Source organism: Amborella trichopoda, chromosome 2 (genome assembly GCF_054954075.1).
Source record: "Amborella trichopoda isolate Santa Cruz 75 chromosome 2, AtrichopodaSantaCruz75HAP2 v2.0, whole genome shotgun sequence".
Lineage (NCBI taxonomy): Eukaryota > Viridiplantae > Streptophyta > Magnoliopsida > Amborellales > Amborellaceae > Amborella > Amborella trichopoda.
Genome location: NC_142337.1, coordinates 16,617,675 through 16,633,066, shown reverse-complemented (window position 1 = coordinate 16,633,066; position 15,392 = coordinate 16,617,675). Strand labels below are relative to the sequence as shown.

Here is a 15,392-nt window from a genome sequence, read left to right as displayed (position 1 = left end):
TGTACATGTGCGAGAGATTACCCCTATGCACCATAGAATTGTGGTTGCATCAAGTCTGAATGTCCTTAGACTCGTCTCTAGGGGAGAACATGTAATCTATAAACTGGGATTGTGTCCCTTTGTCTATTGGATGACTTTTGTAGCTCAATCACTAACCTCTATAGTGGTCTGTGGGTCATGGGAATTGCTAGATCAATTTGAGAAAGCAAGTGTGGATTATTGTCCACAATAGAAGATAGAGTGCTTCAATGATATTATAATTTCTAGACCGTATCGGATCCGATTCCCATCAACATTATGTGGTATTAATTATTTTGATGTTAAATGATTTTTAGATTGATTGTTTGAATTTTTATGAGTCTCTGGTTATTTTGTTTTTGCAAAATAGATTTATGGATTAAAAGGTTCAATTTTCAGTATTTAAATATTCAAAGAGAAATTTTTTTTATTTGCAATATTTTAAAAATTATTTTAATAATTTTATAATTCATATATATTTGAAAGGGCCCATGGGGCCCAACAAGTCAACCATTGGGATGCGTGTGGAACCGACATTAGGGCACCATGTGTGGCACACCCATTTAGTGGGGATACTTTCTTATTTTCTAGCCTTGTGAATCAAGACAATCAATCAAATCGAAACTTTATGGAAAGTGTTTCGGAAGATTATGGAAGATAAAGGTAAGTATGATATTATTTTTCATATTTTATTATTTGATGGGATTAGATTTAGGAAGCTGAATGATAAGTTTTAGCACCTTCCTTTGAATCATGATGATTGATTTAAGGATTGAATGACTCAGATCTTTCACCCCATAGGTCTCCTATGATCAATAGTCTGGATCTAATCTCACTAAGGATTGCTAACCTTAAGGAAACCCTAACCCCTGAAAACTCTATAACTAGGAGACCTCTCTCCTATAAATCTCAACACCTCTCATCTCTCTCTTTCTTCTCTTTAAGATCTCTCTATCTCCCTTAGAAAAATATTTCTTGAGGTAGAAATAGTGGCACGTACTAAGCTAGGAGTAAAGAGAGGCATGCTCCACATATACAAGGTATTGAGGGCTTGTAGTTTATGTGATGTTCCATGTTGCTCTCATATTGATTAAGGAGTGTAGCCAAGGCTTTTACATACTTTGTAGATCTAAGATAGACCATTGATCTCATGTGTCATTAGAGGTTAACACTCGTTATAGGGTGTATTAAGTCTGGTTAAGGTAATTTTTCGGCAATTGTTTATGGTTTAGATTTTGTATTTCTTATGCTTTTTGATTCACATAAGCATTGTGTTGGTTTTATTCATTGAATAAAAGAAGTTGAAATTAGTGGCTGCAAGTAAGAACTACTTTTGATTATTTATTCGTTTATTTAAATTGAGTTTTATTGTAAATGGACTTTTGTATGTGTTCTAATCGGTGAGAAAAAAAAAATTAGAAATCTATATACACCGTGCTAAATCACCTTGTCCAACTTTCACTAAGATTATTAACCCCTGATTATACAATATAAATCATGAGTCTATTGGGTCATTTCAAGAAGGTGGCTTTGGATTCCGATTCCGGGTCTAGCCGAGCGGAGTACTTTCTTTTGTAATTAGATTCTAAGTATCATAATTTCTCATGTAAATATTTTAATCAATACCAAAATGATTTTTTCTGAAAAATCATTAAAATTATTTTTATGGATTTATAAGAATTGTTTTGGATTTTTCTGGGCAAGAAAATATGGCTTTCAAAATTATTTTAAATTAATAACAAATAAGGACAATCCCATGGGACCCACATGGGACACCTACCCCCCCCCCCCCCCATGGAGATGACGTGGGGGTGACCTCTACCCCGTGGGGGGACCCCCTTGTCATTTGATTTATTGATTGTCTTAAGTTATGAAATGTTGTATTTTAGAATCTCCAAAAATATTGAGTTTGGAGAATTTAATTTTAGCACATTATAAATATCTATAACAAGTGGTTTGTGCACATGTATTGAGAGTTTGAGAAGGGGTATAGGATTTGTAATTACAAGTCTAACCCTAAAAGCATAAGGTAACAATGCATATAACAACTTAGCTTATGTGGCATGTTTTCAATAGACCTAAATGCTCTTATGAAAGGAGGGAATTTTCAAATATTTACTTTTGTTTGAAGTTTTGTTAAATGGCCATAATGGCATACCCTCCATCTTGGTTTTTAAGCATTATTAAATATAAAAAGCATAGGTTTTTTTATAACAAGGGAAATTTGAGTGAATTAAATGAAGATAAATTGTTCAAATCTATACCACACATCTTGATGGCATAATGGTGGATGATAGGCTACGATCATGCCTTTTTTTGTTGCCTTTGGTAGGTGACATGAAAGACCAAGATTCATTCATCTAAAAGGATATCCACTCTTAAGAGTTGAAAAACTATATATACCCCCTTACGACTCTTTTTCTCATACATGAGATCTCTCACAATCTTTCCTTCCAAATGTGGCACGTCCCTCTCTAAAGTCTCTCTTTGATTAGCATGCCCAAAGCCTTCACCTTCTTCTTTTCTCTCTTTAAAAGGCTTCTTCATGTTTTGATAGAGAAGACCCCCTTCGAAGGTCTCATACAGTCATACTACTCCATTGGTCATGATCCAAAGCTTAAAACTCAAGTTATTGATGATCTAGTCTTCAACAATTGAGTACGGTGTTTCCATTTTTATTGATTTTGTTTACTTTCCCTTTGCTATAAATTCTCAATTACAATAACTTTTCTTTCCCCTTTGATGGTTAAACCTCTACTTCCTTTAATCATCATAGATCTCACTTGATCCATGTAGTTTTAGGATTCACCCATACATAATTTGATATAGTTTTCCATGAGTTTTATCCCTTGATTATTCATATTAGTCACTTAGATCACCTTCTTCCCTTCTTAAATTGTTGATGTCACAAAGAGAGACTATATCAAATTTTTCGTGAGCCACTTTGTGAACAAAACTTCAACCGATGTTGCTTTTAAAGAGCCAGATGTTTCCCACGAACTTCCCACTTGTTTTAGATCTTTGAATCTCTGAAAATCCCTCCATATTTGAAGGTGTATCAGTAGATGCTTGGCTTCTAACTTTATTAGATAATGAATTGGCTTGGATTTGTGATATGCAATTACATGTCACCCATTGATATATAACTAAAACCCAAAGACGTAAATCGGGCACCCGAGAGCTCTGATTGGCTTCCCATAGTCATGATGGGCTTTATGCTTGAGAAGTTGTATGTTAGTGTAATGGAGAACATGTTGTGATATGTTTTTAAGTGTTCATTGATGTATACTTTTGTTTTGTAAGTTTGTGTGGTGCTTGGATTTTCAAGAGCACACTATTCAAGTGTAGTTTGGTGATCTCCCTTTATGGCTTGTCTTGTATACGTATAAGGGACCTCAATTGAGTTGTATTATCTCTTTTTTAGTGTATTTTGAAGTCATTAAGTTACTATAGTTATAGTAGCCTTACTGTAATTTTATTGTAGAGGTTCTAATTCAAGTCTATTGAAGAATTTTTAAAGTTGTATTGGCTCGTTCATTTCTACTTTGTAATCCATTGCAAGAGATTTAGTTTCTTATGCAAGAGAGTATGAATAGTATATGACAACCAAAGAAATCATTGAAAAGATGAAGTAAGCCTTTGACACTCCATCTTATTCTCACAGGATGATGAGCATGAATAAGTTCATGGATTTTCGGATGTCGTATCACTCGAAATTGGTGATCATGTGAGAAATTTCCGTCATATAGTGAAAGATATTGAGTTGAACGGCATGACATTTGATATTCCAACTCAAGTGACCCTCTTCTTGACTACTCTCTCCCCTTGGGAGAAATTTACCTCCAACAAAGTGGCTCATGACACCCCCAGGACTCTCGAGAGTCTCACATTCTTCCTTGAATTTGATGAGGAGTGCCAGATTGGAAGCATACATGGACCTAAGATCATGGTCACATGGTAAATTCTAAGCCTTCCTCTTCTTTCCCTTCTTATAGTTTCCATGTGAATGTATGTGATAATTCTCCTAATCATCAAAATGGGGAAAGTAACAATAATAAAAAGAAGAAAGGAAAGGGTAAATGGAATATGTCAAAGGGAAGGCAAGGTTAGTGGGTAGTGAAAATTGGACTTATGTGATGTAGCCGGTATATATAATTTTTTCTTTTCTCCTTTTTTTTTTCTTTGCCAACTTAAAACACTCACAAGTAGTCCATTACAATAAATTAATTTGAAAAAAATAAAGAAAAACAAATCTAGGATCTAAAACTTGATGCCTCTAAAACCTATCTTTTATTAAGCAACGAAAACTACAACAATATGCTTGAGAATAATAAAAGACATAAAAAATAAATATGCCAAGAAACAAGAAAGTGAATGTTAGAGATTACCTCAACCGGGCTTATTACACCCCACACTGAGTCACCACATTCCAATGGTATGGGATCCATGGTTAACCTTCAATCTTAAATATGAGAAAGGAATTAGGCCAAAACCTTCAATGAAACAAGAACTCTTTTAAAAAACTTGGATCTCAAACAAAGGTTTAACCCCTTGATAACCCAGTACAAAAAGATAGCATGTAACTATTACACCTTAACCCTTAGGCCATAAGATAGCAAGATGGGAGAGAGAGAAATCTTCCTACATGTGGGGCGTGCCCCTTTATCTTAGCTATGAGAGAAAGAGAGTCAAGATTTTGTGCGTGGCCGTTCTTATGATCTTGAGAGAGAGAGAGAAAAGAGAGAGATGTGTAGGAGATATGAGAGAGGGAACCCATTTATATAAAGGAAAAGTTTATATAGAGCCTAGGCTCGAAACTATCAAATTAGAGCCTACCTCAAAACTTTCACTAGAAGAGGTTATTTTGATGCCCAAATATCATCAAATTGGTCATCTGGACATCAAGATGTACGAACATAAAAAAAAATAGATTTCAAGTTTTGGAAATAATGCATCTTGTAACGTATTTTTAAACCGTCTATTTTCAAGATTTTCAAGTTTTCATAGGTCTGCTTGATCTACACTATTTTTGAAACTTTAAATTTTATAACTAAAGATGAAATTATAATTTAGGGCGATCATAAAACTTTCCAATATTGAGACTATATTTCTCAGCACTATTTGAAAGTGGGTTCTAATTTGATTGTTTAGAGCCTTGGCTCTATACAAACCGAACCCTTTGTATAATGCTCAAAGGGATTTAGGGTTTATTAGGGTTTTCCACTTCTAGTGAGATTGAGTATGCACCATTGATCTTGGATGACTTATGGGGTGAGAGATATGAAGCTTCCATGCTATAGATAGGCCATCAAGATGACATGGATGGTTCTAGAACCTTTATCCCCTATTTTTTAAACAATTTACCCATCAATTAATTTAAATAAGAAATATCTATAATAATATTGTGCTTTCTTATTTTCATGCACAAGCCTTTTTACACTTTCCTTTTTCAATTTCAAAGCTTCCTTCAAACATAATCTTTCCAAAACATAAGCTTTCTTCACCCTCAAGTAATAAGCAAGGGAAGCTCATAAGGTGAGGCGTGCCACCCTAGGTGGCACATTATGGGCCCACCAAATTGTCATGATGGCCCTGTATACATATTTGGGCCTCCCATATAATATTAGAATTATTTAAACTAATTTATGAGTTTTAGAAATTCATAAATCCAATTTGAATAATTAAATCAATGCAAAATCATTATCTCTGTTTTTATGAATCTAAATTTCATAAATAAAAATACCTAGATATTCAGAAAAAATTCAAATAAGAATTCTAAAAATCATATAATATTAAAACAAATATAATTAAATACTTTTGATGGGAAAATAATCCATATGGTTTAGGAATAAATAAATAAACACTAAGGCACTCCACCTTTTATTATGGACTACGATCTACATTTGCTTTCTCAAACTGACCCAGTGTTGCCCATGACCCACAGTCTATGCAGGGGCTCATTAGTGATCATCAAAGTCTAGCCAATGGGCAAGGGGTCGTAATCCCAGTATGTGGATTTCAGGTTCTCTCCTAGAGATGTACCAATGTTACCTAGACCTGATGTAACCATAACTCTATAGTGAATATGGGTAATCTCTCACACATGTACAAGCTCCACCCTAAAAGGTGGTTCGCTTTCCCGAAACAGCTATCATATGTGCATGCCGTGTGATGGTACACAGATGAAGCTTTCCCCCATCTTTGAAGGCTTTATCACACACAAGGACCCCACAGTCGCTCAGCTTATTCATCCGGGCATATTTCGACCTCATCAAGAGATGAGTTATTATAACCCTTATCGATTTATTCTCTATGTTCAAATAATATGGGTTTTTCCCAACCGACTGACCTAGCCCGTCAAGCTCAGTCCGGTATCAGTAAACATCATTTGCTTAGTATGGTCCACACAAGACCACACTCCCACTGAGTTCATGTTCCATTATATCAGAAGTTCAGTTGCAAGTACTCATAAGGCTTTTAATGGCCACACACACCCAACAGGTAGTTATTTCAAGCCACCACTGCCGTATCCATTTAAAAGAATTATAATCCAAGGAATGGGAGAGAAAAACAACCACATGCAACTAAGGATTTCTTTAATATGCAATGCCATAAATGTAAGAGATTCAAACACATTGCTAAGTATTGTCATGCACCTCCCCTCTCTCACTTAGCGCTTCCGCTGCTGCATAATGAGACCAGTAGGGAAGGGCCTAACACCGATCCTATGAATAAGAGAGAAGAGAGGGTTCTTGTGGTGTTTGAGGTCATGGTGGCCGATGAAGGGATCCACACATAGAGTATTGATTTTGGAGCCACGGTTCATGTGGTAAACACCATGTATGGATTCCTGTCCTTTAAAGAAGTGAAATCGGGGGCTCAATACGTCTATATGGGTGAAAACCAAAAGGAGCGAGTCTTGGGATGTGGAGACTATGTGGTTGATCTGGTGAATTGAGAGGTCACGATCTTAAAAAACACTCTCTATGCTCCGGATATGAGAAAAAGTATGATCTCGGTTTCCAAAATGAGTAGTGCCGCTTATGTGCTTGTTTCCAAGGAAGACAAAGTGTTTGGCGATAAGGGAAATGTGAATGGTGAATTCGTTTTTATAACAAAAACTACAATGGGCTTTGTCAATTGGAAATAAAAAAATAAGTTTGCTTGTGTCGGATTATGTGAATGAAATCTATTAATGACATTTAAGGCTAGGACACATAATCAAGGATGGAAAGATTTATGAGAGATGGATTTCTCAAAACTATGAATGTGAATTTTCAAAAAGAGGACAAGGCTTGCATACAAGCCAAAATTATTAAAAAATCTTATAAAAAAGTTGAAAGGACTACTAGCCAAATGTACATGGAGCGTCACACCAAAGCAATTGCATTAACTCCTTACCAAATGTACATGGAGCGTCCCCTTCTACTAAGCACTTCAAAGTTTGGAGTTGTTCAACCCATGTTTTGATACCCTTTCAAAATAGAACTAAACTTGAACCTAAAATCATCAATTGTGTTTTATTGGTTATCCCTCACATAGTAAAGGTTACTGGTTTTATGATTTGCCCAATTGCAATGTGATTGAAAGTTGTGATGCAGGTATCCTTAAAGATGAATTTCTTGAAGGATGGGTGAGTTATAAACAAGTAGATCTTTGTGAAATGGAAATGGACAAACAAGTTGAGAGAACTTGAACACCTATAAACTTACCTAGAGAAGTCAAAGAATGAGAAGAACACCCAAGTTTTTCGCTTACCTTGGAGAGATTTATGAGAAAATATGTGATAAACTCGACCATGAACCTGTTTCATACCCAAAAGCCATTGATTGTTCCAAAAGAAAATAATATTGATAGTGAGATGAAATCCATTGAGAAAAACATGAGCTTATATCATTGCCGCCTAGTTGGATACCGAAGTGGGTTTTCAAAATTTAGCCCTCGAGCTTCTAATATCTTTTTTCTTGCCCTTCTCCTTAGCTATATGGCTCCCTATGTCCTATCAGTCAACGCGCTCTAGAGTTTATCCAACAAAACTGATAGGGTCCTTTTCGTTAATATTCAGTAGAGAAAGGACAATTCCGTCAACTTTGGATATAACAAGTTACCCCTCAAGGGTGCGGGCCCATTGATAATTTGAAAGACCGCGTAACGGCACTTTTGTGCGTGCGACCTCTTCTCTTCCATTTTATTATTAATTTTTTTTATTATAATTCATGCTCCATTTATTATTCCTAATATTTAGTTGGCCATGGAAAATAAATCACCATTTTGTTGATAGGTGTTATTCAATGATTAGTATTAAATATTATAATCCTTTCTCTTTCGTTGTTTCATTTTGATTTTCAAAAGCTCTGACCTCTCCCCACCGGCGTGTTCATGTCAAACCCACCCTAATCAATCGGATGGATTCTTCTCTGGTTTCTAAAGCCAAAACAGGTAGACCTTATACCTCTTCTATTGATACATTTTAACTCATATCCTCTGTTTTTTTTTCTTTAATTTTTTCACTTTGATGTAATTTTTTTCTTTCTGTGGAACTCTTCATTAGATTGTCAATCTCATCTCCTCAATTTTTTATTGCTAATTGCGATTTTCTTTCAATGTATACAGATTAATCAGAAATAATATCATCGCCAATTGTTGTATAGCTAATTGCGATTTTCTTTTAATGTATACAGATTAATCAGAAATAATATCTTCGCCTCTGTTTTTCTTCTGTTATTTTCTTTGAATTTATGCAGTTTTGCATTCTGCTGCGGCTAGGGCAGAGAAGGTCTTGACTGATATCAAAGCTGATTTGAAGAGCGATCGAGGTTTTCTTTTCTTCATCATTTCATTACCGCTTTCTATAATTTGTTCATTGTGATATATTTTGGGAATTGTTTGATTGGGGCAGGGACTGAGGTCAAATTGCAGTCTGGTTCAAGGAACGATCGGGTGCATGAGGAGATTCAAAAAGATTGTCTTAGCAAAGAAGATGGAGTTGTATGTCTTCTCCTTTGATCCTCCAACCTGGCCTTGGTTTTTTATTTTTATTTTTTATATATGAATCATGTGTACTTGCTCGTTATTCTATTTTTCTTCTCTTTTGTATTTTTTTTGTCTTTAAATTGTGTTATTATTTTGTATTTCCCCCCCCTTGGATTGTATTGGAAATAGGATTTGATTGAATGCTTTCAACTCAAGAATGGTAAAACTTTTCAGTATATCAGTAATTTTTTATGCAAGTAGCGTTTTTCAGAATTAGAGAAGTTATTAGAAGAGGGAATTTAGTGAGATTAAGGTGATATGGTTGTTGTTTTGATTGCATCTAAGGGGATGGAAAAGAAGCAAAATTTGCATTCTTGAGCATTAAAAAGTATTTCAATGTAAAATGTCTTTAATACAAAATTTAATGTTGGACTCTTGCACCACCACAGTGGATTTGTTAAAGAATTGAGTCCAGATCACAACCACTTAATGTTTTTTTCTTTTAAAATTTTTAAAAGTTTCGTGTTTCAGAATCTTAGTGGGTTTTGTAGAACTTTATGAAAATTTCATGCTTTTGGTCGATCTTGTAACACATTTGATATGGAGAATACAGTCTTTGGCTTAAGTACAAATGAACTGATCTTTCTTTCACTTTTACAGTTGATTTCTGTTAGTATACAGAAAAACTTTTAGTATCATATCTTGTTTGGATGTCCATGAAATCTCCTATCGGAATAGGCTTTAAGTTTAACAGAGATTAGACATGGAACTGTTTCTATCACTGTGCAGGACAAGAATGAGTCCCAGAAACCAATATGTAAATCCATGGAACCAGCAAAAAGAGACTGGAAACAGTATCTGAAGAATATGAAAAGGGGTAAAGCATTTGCAGAGCGGGAGAAAATAAAAGATTTTTGTTTTGATAATTCAGATTTGGATGAAAACTCAAATAAGAAGCATCTTGAGGATATTATCCCTGTGGAGGTAATGCAAATGTCTTCCTTATTAAATGTTTGATATATCATAATGAAGAGTTTTTGTTTGAGATGTTTCACTATGAAGTTAGGCCTCTATTTTTGTTGTTTTTTGTTGTTGGGGTTGGGGATGCCATTTTAAACATAACAATTTCTCATTATTGCTGTGCCTTGTAAGATAACATACTCAAACACTGCAATTATTTTGTCTGTGGGCGCCTAGGCAGAGCTTGTCTTCTTGCATGATGAAATGTGTCACTCAGGCAGAAGTATCGCATTGTTGGTTACACAAATCTTGGATAAATAAAATATAAGACCAATAATGGACCACAATGACGATAGGCTGTTCTCAATGTACCACTTTCTTATGTAGATGGTAATAATTCATTTGGTTTTTCCTTGTGCTGGCATGTCAACCTCAGAGCCTGACCTTTACAAGTTATATTAAGCCGATGATTTCACTTTTCTTGAATAGCCAGTTCTACCTTTGCAGTTACTTTCTGTAATTGATTGAATCTGTCATATGATTTGCATTGTGAAAGGAGTGGCTTTGTGGAACTCAAGGTAGTAAATTAAAATTTTGTTGTTATTCAATATACCTGAATTCTACATACATGGGCCACCATACACTGCTATAAATCAAAATTAAAAACCTAAATACACTCTAAGATCTTTACTTTTACTGCCAAAGCAAACAAAACCTATCCAGGAGCAATAACCAATCTTTCACTATAGTTTTGAGTACAAAATATGTTCCTGAAAATTCACAAAAAAGTATAAAATATGATTGAAAAATAATTAAATCAATTGGGAAGACTTACAAGATAATGCCTAGAGTTACCATCACAGGGCTTGATACACCCCACACCCAATTGCCAAGCCGATAACACACTTTTTGTCTATTTTGATCTTGCTGAAATTTCAAAGATGGAAAGCTTTCATAGGCAATATCTCTTACTCTAGGGTTTTAGAGATCATGGAAACCTAACTAGGCTTTGTAGGGACCCTTAGGAACAAATTAGGGTTAGACTTGAAAGCATAGAATCCACCTATGGTTAGGCATACCCCTGTTTCTTTTCCAGTTTCAATGTGCCACCCTTGTCTTATCAATTTTTGGGTGGCATACCCTTTTTTGGAAAGGTTGAGGGAGAAAAATGAATTTTTTAATGAAAGAGAGAGAGAGAGAGAGAGAGAGAGAGAGATTTGGTACATGGAAGGAGAGAGAAATATGTATGATGAGAGAAAGGGGTTCAATGGTGTTTAAATAGAAATAATTCCTTTTCCTATATGGGTAAAAATTCCTTCTTTAGATATTGCTTATCCAATGACACAACTTGACCAATAGGAATTTAAGAAATCTGTGGGGTGAGAGAGAACAACTCTGAGCCATCCATCCCACAAATCAGCCATCATGATTTTGGGAGGATTATTAGGAACCTTATCCTCTTATAATTTGATCTAGGTCCAACTTTTATTTAAATTAGAATTATAACCAATCCAAAACTTCCTAATATCTTTCCAAAATCTATAGGATGTCAAAATAATTAGAGTTTTCATCAAACCAAATGCCCTAATTAAAAAATATTTTATTTTAAAATTCCCACTTGAGTAGGGAACAAATCTATTTTTTTTTTAAAAGATTCCCTAACTAACCAAACTGTAACTAAAAATGGTACAAACTAAATAGGAGGGGCGTGCCACCCTAGGGACATTATGTTGGGCCCCACGAGGCCACACGTCCCACTATTGGGTGGCACACACATGTGGGGCTAGATCCTTGGTCCCCACATGTGCCCTTCCTAGTTTTGAAAATTTCAAAAATACATTTTAATGAATTTGCAGCAGAATAAATTTTAAAATAATGATAAAAATTATAAAAATATTTTTAATACTAAAATAAATATTTTACAGTGGACTGGTACCATTAGGTCAAAATTAGCGACAATAAAAACACTCCACTTGACTTAAGAACCATGATCCACTATTTTTTTTTATTTAAACCAACAAAGACTCATGACCCGCAATCTCAATGTAGGGGCTCATGATTGGCTTGTCAAAGTTGGACAATAAACAGTGGAACCGTAATCCTGAAATGTGGATTAGAGTCCCTTCCCTTTAAGAGCAAGTCCAACAGTTGTAACTATAGTGAAAATGAGGCACTCTCTATGCACATGTACACATGTTGCTTTATAGAGCTGCTTCCTAATAATACGGCTGACATGTGTATATGCTATTGAATTATCTGCATGGCTTCCTTTTCTTCTGGAGTAATGGAACAAATGACTAGGTTAAGCTTGGTCTTCTTATCAATTGGGGTTAATATGGGTCGTCAATTTTTCATTTCAAATCTTTCAAGGATTTTCTTACAATATATCTCTTGAGATAATTGAATAGTTCTCTCTTTTCTGTTTCGGGTAATTTTGATTCCCAAAACATATGATGCTTCTCCAAGATCCTTCATGTCAAAGTATTGTGACAAGAAAGTGTTTGTCTCCAATACAAGACTCATCGAACTACTGACAATTAACATATCATCCACATATAGAGAGATGAAAAAACGTCAGTTCCACTGACCTTGATATACATACAGTAATCATCCTGGTTAGTCAAAAAACCAACTGATGACAAGGTCTCTTGAAACTTAATGTACCATTGCCTTGATGCTTGTTTAAGTCCGTAAAGGGATTTATTAACTTTATACACTAGTTTTCATTTCCTTTTTCTATGAATCCCTCTGGTTGTTTCATATAAATTTCTTCTTCTAGCTCCTCATTCAGAAATGTAGTCTTAACATCCATCTGGGGGTGTTCGAAGTCGAAATGGTCTGCTATGGCTATTAGGATTCTAATGGAGGGGAATTTTTCTACAGGGGAGAAGGTATCAGCATAATCTAATTCCTTCTTTTCGGGTAAACCCTTTAGCAACTAATCTGGCTTTGTATATCTTCGACTTCCCTTCCGAGTTCAATTTCATCGTATAAATTCATTTGCGGCCTATGGGTTAGGGTTTTCTATCAGGAGTTAGTTTCATTAGTTCCCACACACTGTTTTGTTTGCCCGAATTAAGTTCATCAATCATGGCTTTTTCCCATTGTATTTTTTCATGACAAGTTATGACTTCTTGGTAGGAACAGGGTTCGTGTAGGGATTCTTATTCAATTCTCTCATAATATTCTCCTAAGTAGGTGAAGAACTCAGGTTTTCTCCTAATTCGGTTACCTCTCCTAGGATGAGGTGGTTCAGGATCTAGGGCATGACTCGAGTCACTCTCTATCTCATAGACTTGGCTTGTTTCGGAGTTGCACGACCCTCGAGGAACTCTTAAGGAAATGGTCATCCCTACTTTGAAGAACAACCCCTATATCATGATTATAGAGACGGTATCCCTTACCTTGTGGTGGTTATCCTGTGAAGATGGACTTAACGATTTTAGGATCTGCTTTTGTCCTAGTTTGATGGGGTATTAGGACATGTTCAAAGCATCCCCTCACCCTGAGGTGATCAAAGGACGGACTACGACTAGTGAAAAATGTCATGAGTTAGTGGGACAGCTTTTGTGGGAATTCGATGAAGGATATAGTTAGCTATCAAAACAGCTTCTCCCCAAAAATTTAGAGAGAGTTTAGCATGTCCCATCATGCTTCTCACCATTTCCATCAAGGTCCTATTCCATTTCTCAGCTAACCCCATTTTGCTGAGGAGTGTATGACATAACTGATGTATAATACCATGCTTAATACATAATTCTTTAAATGGCTGTGAGGAATATTCTCCACCCCTATAATATCTAAGGACTTTAATTTTCTAATTTGTTTGGGTTTCTACCTCGAAATGGGCTAAGGCTTGGACTTTTCACATAACAACAGTATTCAAAAAGTTGGCTGCCTAGCCGCCTAGGCAGCCAATCGCTTAAAATGCTTAGGTAGAACCTGGGCGGGGCACCTAGGCGGCTGCGTTGAAGGACCCGCCTAGGTGGACAAGGCATTGCTTAGGCGCTAGGCGCCGCCTCAATGCAAGTTGCTGAGGGTGGAAAAATGGCGTTGGCTATGGTCAAAATAGTATATTCCCCCTCATAAAAAGGAGGAAAAAGAGTTTTGGGGACACTCTAAGCCCCCAAAACCAAATCCTTGCCATCTAAAGAGAGAAAAACTCCCTAAAACGCTCTATTTTGTGATTTATTGAAAGATTGATAAATTTTCAATTTCTTATGAAATCAAAGGCAATGCTTCGTGCTACTTTTTGGAGCTTCTAGTGGTCAATAGTGAGGACTTTTGGCGATCGAATAAACGAGGTTTAAGCCGAACATTGTTTTCATTGTGTATTTTTAGAGCATTATGTCATGATATTTGAATAAGGGTTTTGAGTTTTTTTGCTATAACGTATTATGTTTTGAATCATTAGATTTTTTTTTTTTTTTTATGCTTGTTTTCCTTTTATGATATATTTACATGTTTGTAGTTGGAATTATTTTTTTGTGATTAATTGAATATTTTTTTGATAAAGTGATTAATTGAATATTAACTCGTTTGGATGATGAATTGGTCGTATATCGAATTCTTTTATGAATAATTGGTTCTTATTTTGTACAATGTGTGATGTTTTGATATCCTATTAGTTTTGTTTTACTTATTTGATATTTTTACATATTTGTAGATGAAACATTTACCGATTTGGACTTAGCTCTTGTGAATAGTCATAAACATTGGATGAAATTGGTATTTTGTAATAGTCGATTTCCAAAACCAATTCTTATGGATAGTAATTAATAAATAATAATTATATTATAACTTATATCTTGATTCTTATGTGAATGGTCCCTACCCGTCCCTATTCCTAGGTGGCTTGTAGCTGCCAGGCCCCCAAAATGCCTAGGCACCCGGCTGCGCTTTTTTGATCACTGCTTAACAGATAAACATGGCCTAAATGGGTGTGATCATCAATAAAAGTAATAAAGTACCTCTTTCGGCCCTTAGTTTCCACATTTATAGTTCCACAAATATTATTATGGATAACTTCTATTATGCCAGTAGCTCTTTGAGCTTTCACAAAAGATTTCTTAACCAGCTTGCCTTGAACACATGATTCACAGGCTCTGGTTAAGTCTCCATTTAGATTATTTACTAATCTTTCTCTCTTTAATCTCTCCATCCTTTTAGGATTTATGTGCCCTAGTTTCACATGCCATTATATATGTATCATCTTTGTTATCATTATAACACGACATCAGAAATGGAATTCTTTATTTCAATTGAAAGGAAACGATCTACAAGATGACCATTCATGACCAATTCATACCCATACTTAACTTTCACCTTATTACCAATAAAAATGGTGGAGTAGCCTGCCTTAGCCAATCTAGTTGAAGGACGAAATCAAACTCTTCCTCACCTCAGGCACAAAAAGGGTTTGTTTTAGGATCATACTTTGT

The 15,392-nt window shown here is 35.4% G+C and overlaps 1 protein-coding gene across 8 annotated transcripts in view; it reads left to right on the top strand.

The window, feature by feature from the left end:
• Nucleotides 1-8,048: 8,048 nt before the first annotated feature.
• LOC18445756 (Rab3 GTPase-activating protein catalytic subunit) overlaps nt 8,049-15,392 on the top strand; it is a 63,072-nt gene continuing 55,728 nt past the window's right edge. For 3 of the 8 annotated variants that reach the window (XR_016050450.1, XM_088859905.1, XM_088859899.1), the window contains exons 1-4: nt 8,181-8,457; nt 8,763-8,834; nt 8,918-9,006; nt 9,781-9,975. Coding sequence is in view for 4 of the 8 variants with exons in the window: in XM_088859899.1 (XP_088716025.1) it covers nt 8,424-8,457; nt 8,763-8,834; nt 8,918-9,006; nt 9,781-9,975 (390 nt within the window). In the remaining 4 variants the exon portion in view is untranslated. Of the gene's footprint in view, nt 8,458-8,762; nt 8,835-8,917; nt 9,007-9,780; nt 9,976-15,392 lie in introns of all 8 variants that reach the window. The other 5 variants (XM_088859902.1, XM_088859903.1, XR_016050451.1 and 2 more) reach the window with 4 other exon arrangements.